The sequence below is a fragment of the Tupaia chinensis genome, unplaced genomic scaffold, assembly GCF_000334495.1.
Source record: "Tupaia chinensis unplaced genomic scaffold, TupChi_1.0 Scaffold000671_1, whole genome shotgun sequence".
In the NCBI taxonomy this organism is placed as follows: domain Eukaryota; kingdom Metazoa; phylum Chordata; class Mammalia; order Scandentia; family Tupaiidae; genus Tupaia; species Tupaia belangeri.
The window spans coordinates 16,038-23,940 of NW_006160193.1; the positions used below are offsets into that span (position 1 = coordinate 16,038).

Consider the following 7,903-nt stretch of genomic DNA (forward strand, 5'->3'; position numbering starts at 1 on the left):
CTAACCCCGGCGCCGCACGGCTCCAGTTCTGCCCTAACCAGATGACCCCGTGGCTTCTCAGAGCCAGCTCTGGGCCGGGGCATCATCACTGGCCACAGCTACCTTGCCAAGACATGAATGAGCGGGGCCTGTGTTCCACTTCGGTGTCTAGTGAGCTAGCTTCAGAGACAATCAGCTCCCCACACTGGGGGCAACGAGGAAAGAGGGTTTCCATGCCCCAGAAATGGGGCCAAGGGTTGGGCTGAGGGGACTGCCCAGGGGAAGCCTTACTTTGAGAAGACTCTGGAAAGGAGTCCATCGACTTCCACCTGGTTTCTGTCCGCCGACCAGCCTTTCTTCTCCCGCTGTGTCCAAATTCCCTCCACTGCTGCCTGGTCTCCACTTCCCACGCCTGCGGAGGAGAGCTGAGCTTCTGGTGTTCTGCAAACTCCCCTAGCCAAGGAGTGGCCAAAAGGGGTTGAGTGGAAGCTTTACTTTGAGAAGACTCTGGAAAGGAGCCCACAGATTTCCAGGGGTCAGAAGTCAGAGCACGGTGGTGACTGCTTGTCTGTATTCCGCGTCGTCTGGGACCTTGGCTGGAAGATGTGCAAGATGGTATCTGGAGGCTTACCTGGGGCCGGACGACTCACTTCAAAGGTGGCCCGGTGGCTCCTCTCCACGTGGCTGCTTGAGTGTTCTCACAATATGGTGGCATGCTTCCCCTAGGGAGAGCAATCCCAGAGGCCAAGCAGGAAGCTGCAGTGCATTTTATGACCTAGCCTGAAAGTCACGCGTTCCTGCCACAGCTGGTTAAGGCATCCCTAAGTCCAGCCCACACCCCCAGGAAGCGGCATCCTCACACCCCCAGAGCGGGACTTGTCCCACTACTCCCTCCTTAGAGTCCTCAGGGGAGAGCCTCACTTCCTCTGCACCCAGTGAAGACCACTCCTCCTTCATCCCCCTTCAGCTCCTGCCAATCCCACCTCTTCTGTCCAACATCTAATGCTGCCTTCCAGAACATGCCAGAAGCTTTGCTTCTGGTCTGCCCTGCCTTTCCTTCTTGAAGGAAACCCTCCGCATCCTTCAAGACACGACTCTAGGGTTGCCTTCGACCAGGTCCACCTGCCCCCACCCCAGTTCTGTGTCCCGTGCCCCTCCCTACGGCACCCGTCATACACTGGGCCCTGGTCTGTCGGGCAGGGTGGGAGACACCAGAAAGCAGAAGGGCTTTTCCTGGGAAATTCCGGAGCTACGAGCAGGCTCTCCCACAGTTTGCTGCTCAGCTCTTTGTCCATGAACCCACCCTGCCATGGACCTCCCCGGAAGTACCTTGTCACCTCTACCTGCCCTTTCCCACAGCACAGGGCTGTGTCCCATCATCCCGCCTTCTGGGTTGCGTGTTAGGCTCTTCAGCACGACTTCACATTGACTCTTTGATTTGAAGCTAGCAGCCACTGTGCAAAGAGAGTCAAGAAGAAAGTGACTGTCTACCGCACAGAAAGCAAAGTGGGGGGCCAGCAGGTGGCATGGTGGTTAAGGCACTGGACTCCCACATGGCCAACTTCAGTTCAAGTCCTGGACTTGGTGGCTTGAAAAATCATACGAGGCACATACATGTGCATGCCCAAAATCCAGGAGGAGAATGAGGAAAAGGAATTGCTGCATGAGCATCCCCCCCTGAGGGGTGATTTCTCACTCTCCCTCTCACTGTTTCTCTCTGTCTCTCTGGTAAATGCACACAAGACTCTCCCTCTCACTGTTTCTCTCTGTCTCTCTTATAAATGCACACAAGCTAGGCAAAAATCCTAAATAAATAAATAAATAAGAAAGCAAGCAAAATGAAAGCCCAGAGGGGTCAAGCAGTTTGCCCGAGACCACACAGCTAAGATGGGACTCTGTCTGCCCAGGCCCAAGTCACTTTGTTGATGGCAAGATGAGTTGTCGTTAACAGCAACACTTTTAAGAAAGTGGCTTGCCCCATGGTCTGCAAGTCTCTCCTCAGAGTAAAAGAGGAGCAGTAGGGTACTGACAAGGTCACGGGTCCGGGAGCAAGAACCTGCAGACCGCGGGCTGGAACCTGACACTGCGACTTAGAGGTTCACAGAGACAGATGAGCACGAGTGTTTATCCAACCAAGTGCATGCTTGGGGCTTTCTGCACATCGGCTCAGCTCCTTGCCACCGTACCAAAGAGTATGGTGTAGTGGCTAAGGTAGCTGGGTCCCACATGGCTAACTGCACAGTTCAAGCCCTGAACCAGGTTACTTGAAAACAGGCCAGGTACCTGTGCATGCATGCCTCGAATCCCCAGAACAGGGAAGGATGGAAGAGCAGGGGTTGTGGCATGACCATCCCTCATGGAGAATAGAGGGGATCATTTCTCTCTTTCTCTCTCGCATTTCTATCCAGCAAGTACATGTACCCTCTGGCAAATAAAAAGAAAGAGAAAGAAAAAAGGAAAGAAAGTCGATTTTATTATTCCCGCTGGACTCCCACATGGCCAACTTCAGTTCAAGTCCTGGACTTGGTGGCTTGAAAAATCATACGAGGCACATACATGTGCATGCCCAAAATCCAGGAGGAGAATGAGGAAAAGGAATTGCTGCATGAGCATCCCCCCCTGAGGGGTGATTTCTCACTCTCCCTCTCACTGTCTCTCTCTGTCTCTCTGGCAAATGCACACAAGCTAGGCAAAAATCCTAAATAAATAAATAAATAAGAAAGCAAGCAAAATGAAAGCCCAGAGGGGTCAAGCAGTTTGCCCGAGACCACACAGCTAAGATGGGACTCTGTCTGCCCAGGCCCAAGTCACTTTGTTGATGGCAAGATGAGTTGTCGTTAACAGCAACACTTTTAAGAAAGTGGCTTGCCCCATGGTCTGCAAGTCTCTCCTCAGAGTAAAAGAGGAGCAGTAGGGTACTGACAAGGTCACGGGTCCGGGAGCAAGAACCTGCAGACCGCGGGCTGGAACCTGACACTGCGACTTAGAGGTTCACAGAGACAGATGAGCACGAGTGTTTATCCAACCAAGTGCATGCTTGGGGCTTTCTGCACATCGGCTCAGCTCCTTGCCACCGTACCAAAGAGTATGGTGTAGTGGCTAAGGTAGCTGGGTCCCACATGGCTAACTGCACAGTTCAAGCCCTGAACCAGGTTACTTGAAAACAGGCCAGGTACCTGTGCATGCATGCCTCGAATCCCCAGAACAGGGAAGGATGGAAGAGCAGGGGTTGTGGCATGACCATCCCTCATGGAGAATAGAGGGGATCATTTCTCTCTTTCTCTCTCGCATTTCTATCCAGCAAGTACATGTACCCTCTGGCAAATAAAAAGAAAGAGAAAGAAAAAAGGAAAGAAAGTCGATTTTATTATTCCCGTTTTACAGGTTAGGTCACTGAGGTTCAGTAAATGAGGCCACGCAATTCATAAACAAGGGAGCTGGGATTTGACACCAGGAGGACCATCTGCCTTGAAAGCGCCTGCCCTCTCTCTCCATCACACGCTCTCTGGCCACCTCCAGCGCATTGCCGACAGCGGCTGTGGAGATACGAGGCCCTTTGCCAGCAGAAGCAGGAGGTCCAGGAAGGCAGGGTGTGGGCAGATAGGCGGTGGTCTCGGAGCCAGGCTGCAGTCTCCCTGTCTGGCATAGTATCCTTTTTCTCTTCTAATAAATTGCTCATCCACGACACAGCTTCAAGAGGCCAAAAGATGAGCAGCACCTTGGGAGGGGCCTCTTGATAAGGAAGGAATTTTGCTATCATGGGATCTCCAAGCAGGCCCAGGGTCCAAGACTCGTGATCGTTAGGGCTGTCGATGGGCACCAGCCAAGGAAATATCCCAGGGGAGCAGCAAGGCAAAGAACACGAGGTCTCAATTTAAGCCCCCGGGTAGAGGGGTGTCAGGGACACTGGGACATGAGTCTCCGATCACCCCGCAGAAAAGGTCCCAGGGCCCACTTCCTCCCACTTCTTTGCTGAGCGGCTGAGCCATCTCATTCCCCTCTCCTACAGCAGTGCTTTCTCCTTCCTCTGTGACCTCGAGGTGTGACAGCCTCTTTTCTGCTTTCTTTCAGCACCAAAATGCTCAATGTTACCTCGCAGGTCCTTGCATCTGCTCTTAACGGGACCCTTTCCCAGAGCAACAGCTGTGCCCTCGCCGAGTGGTGGGGCTGGCTCAACAGCGTGCAGGCCCCCTTCCTCTGGGTGCTGTTCATCCTGGCCATGCTGGAGAACCTCTTCGTCCTCAGCATCTTCTGCCTGCACAAGAGCAGCTGTACGGTGGCCGAGATCTACCTGGGGAACCTGGCCATGGCAGATCTGATCCTGGCCTGCGCGCTGCCCTTCTGGGCCATCACCATGGCCAATAACTTCGACTGGATCTTCGGGGAGGCCCTGTGCCGCCTGGTGAACAGCTTGACCTACATGAACCTATACAGCAGCATCTACTTCCTGATGTTGGTGAGCATCGACCGCTACCTAGCCCTGGTGAAAACCATGTCCATGGGCCGCATGCGCGGTGTGCGCTGGGCCAAACTCTACAGCCTGGTGATCTGGGGGTGCGCACTACTGCTGAGCTCACCCATGCTGGCTTTCCGGACCTTGGGAGAGTACAGAGACGAGGGCCACAATGTCACCGCCTGCATCATCAAATACCCGTCCTACACCTGGGAGGTGTTCACTAATGTCCTCCTGAACCTGGTGGGCTTCCTGCTGCCCCTGAGCGTCATCAGCTTCTGCACAGTGCAGATCGTGCAGGTGCTGCGGAACAACGAGATGCAGAAGTTCAAGGAGATCCAGACGGAGAAGAAGGCCACGATGCTGGTCCTGGCCGTGCTGCTGCTGTTCGTGGTCTGCTGGCTGCCCTTCCAGGTCAGCACCTTCCTGGACACGCTGTTCCGCTTCCGTATCCTCTCCGGCTGCTGGGAGCACGTCATCGACGTCATCACGCAGATCAGCAGTTACATGGCCTACAGCAACAGCTGCCTCAACCCGCTGGTGTACGTGATTGTGGGCAAGCGCTTCCGGAAAAAGTCCCGAGAAGTGTTCCAAGCCATGTTCCAGAAAGGGGGCTGCATGTCAGAGCCCAGCCAGGTGGAGAACTCCATGGGCACGCTGAGGACCTCCATCTCCACAGAGCGCCAGGTTTACAAATTGTCGGACTCAGGGCAGAGCAGCCAGTGAGCACAGGGTGACTTAATCTGTGTGAGGACTGACAGATGCTTGCTCTTCAGCCCAGACCCTAGGAGGAGAGGTCCTCGTGCATGAGCTCAAGCAGGAACCCCCACCCTGCCCAGTGGTAGTGAGGACACAGCCGTGACGTCAGGGTGACCTCGTGCACAGATAAGGGCTCCCAAAACACACAGTATTATTGTCCTTATTTGCTGCTGCCTCCCAGGAGCAGAGGGAGCTGTGGGCAGGGACAGGAATGACTAAGCTCCCTCCCCGCTAGACTCCTCCCCTGCCCTAGCATGACTGCGTAAGTCTCCTGGAGCGCAGTGGCCCGGTGTGCATGCAGAGCCTGGTGAGCTATTGCTCTCAATGTCCTTGTCCCACTCAGCTAGGACTCTGGAAAACAGGTTATCGGATTAATGAAGCTTAAACTGAGGGGGATCTCTGATAGAACACAGGATCCAGGACCCTGCTGTTCCCTCGCCAACAGACAAGGTGGTACGTGTGAAAGAAGACCCAGTGAGCACTGAACACAGCCGCACCCCCAGACTGAACGCTGAGGGCAGGGCACAGAGGGGGTGCGTCCTGCCTGGGAGGAACTCATGGACTCAAGCAGGGAGGACTGAGCGCTTATGGGCTCTGGAGGCCGGTCTGTGACGCGGCTAAGCAAGGCACTGTGGCCACCACAGAGACCAGAGGGGTGAGGAGCCCAAGGCCTCAGCTTGCCCATTAACTAGTTACGCAACCGGCTTTTCTCTGACTCAGTTTCCTCTCCTGTAACAGCAGGTTATTGTGAGGATGAAAGGACACAATGGGCATGAACGTACTGTGATGCCAAAGGTGCTGTGTGAACACGAGGCATTTCCGCCCACAGGGGCGAGTGCACTGGGGAAAGACCCCAGGTCTGGAAACTGCCTAGAGGAGAGTGGCTATTGGAAGCCCGAGGTCCTGCAAAGCGCTCAGTGTCTGACACGCCGGTCGTGCCGGTGCTGCTGGCTCCTGCACCCTTTCCTTCCCGTCACCCTGCCCCACCCCACACACACATGTGTCTGCATGCACGCACGCACACACACAACGCTTTTGGAGAAGGCCACCCTTCAGCGTTTGATTTGTGCTAAGGCAGAGAGATTTCCAACTGGACCCGCCCAGGGGATCACAGCACTCGGACCCTCACCGAGGGGTGGTGGCTGTCACCAGGAGTCCAGCCAGGCCGGCCCGAGGTGTCCCTGCCTCTGCAGCCAAGGGGCTCCAGTCAGTGACTGATGTGAAAGTGGCCCAGTGTGGCCTCAAGAGGAGCCTGAGCAGAGACAGTGGGGCCACTCAAGCACAGTAAGGGTAGGGCCTGAGTCCCCTGCCAGGGTGGCTGAGCGCATCCTCTTCGGTGACAGTCCTGAGCCTGGCCAGCCCATAAGAAAGCACCTGCGGGGCAAGGGCCCCACAGGAAGAATAGATGTCTCCACCTCCACCTCCACCAGGCTTCGAGAGATGGGAGCAGGCCCTCTCCACTCGGTTCCCCAGCCAATCGATTTCCTGTAGAGCCGATGGGCAGGGCTGCGGGCAGCTCCCCCTCTTTTGGGTGGGGGTAGGGATGGGGCAGGGATGGGGCAGGGCCAGGGCAGGGCCCAAGTGTCAGGCGGAGAAAGGTGCATCAGCATCTTTGGCCAGAGGCCCAGGGTACAGCCCTGCTTCAGTCTCGGGTCCTCGTTGTGGGGAACTTGTCTTTTTCTGCACATCTTATTAAACGGCCCCTGTGGCCTGCTGTGCTAGGCCGGATGGGGAGGTGTGGAGGAAGTGCTGGCCAGGCTCCACTGCCAGCTACGTGGAACCTAGGCAAGCCAGTGGCCAGGAACTGAGGAGCAGGGCCCAGACAGCGCCCTGCCGCGGCCAGCCTGAGCTTGCTCACTGGAGGCAGGAGTAGACCGGTATTAACTTGTTGGCTCTCTCTGGAGAGGCTGGGACCTGGAAGAAAGGAGGATCCGGATGGCAATGAGCCTATAAATCATAGCCAATGAACTCTGAATCTTAAAAAGAATCCAAAAAGACTCCCTCCCAACCTCACCCTCCTTTTATTTTCATCACCCACATCCCTCTGCCCCGGTAAACATACCCATTTGTAGCTGGACAGCAGAAGCAGGTGAATTAAAGAGAGCCGCTTAGTATTAGGATGTAGCTGGCGTGCCCACAATGTGGGAGGAGACAGGAGGTGTGCTTCATGTTGTGTCCGCAGAGCCATGGCCATGGGCTCCTAGTGGTCATTTCAGGGTTCACACATGGTCTGTGTGCACCTGAGTCCCCGGAAGGGACCTGCCCTGTTCAAGTGTGTTGAAATCCTACAGAGCGTCCCTCCTGCAAAAGACCCAAAGAGCTGTTAGTCTGCAAAGAGGAAGCAAATCCCACAAAGATGAGGAAAGGGATGAACCGTGTAAACACGCATCTTTCTGCACAGCCTAATAAATGGAGAGTTTTTACACAGCTCTTTCCTTGTTACAACTCCCAGACCGCTCGAGTCTTTGTGTCCTGGATGCTGCTGTGGGTGGTGGTAGCCTTCGGGGGTGGGTGTTTCTGCTCAGCCTGCTTAGGGCTCCGCCATGATGACGGACAGTCTCTCAGCCGTTGCACTCGTACTTCCCAAAATGCAGGAGAGGGCTGCTCACGCTTCCCAGTATGCACGCGGTTAGTACAGGTCAGTGTCCCCTCTAGAACGTTCTCCGCAGTAGACATTTAAGAAATATGATGTAAAAACCTATTAACAGTGTC

General features: G+C 55.1%; 1 protein-coding gene across 1 annotated transcript in view; it reads left to right on the top strand.

Annotated features, from left to right (window-relative positions):
* The window catches only part of BDKRB2 (bradykinin receptor B2), an 11,400-nt gene extending 3,758 nt beyond the window's left edge, over positions 1-7,642 (top strand). The window contains exon 2 of the mRNA XM_006159962.3: positions 4,051-7,642. Coding sequence (XP_006160024.1) covers positions 4,051-5,158 — 1,108 coding nt within the window. The 3' untranslated portion in view covers positions 5,159-7,642. The remainder of the gene's footprint in view (positions 1-4,050) is intronic.
* The last annotated feature ends 261 nt before the right edge of the window (positions 7,643-7,903 follow it).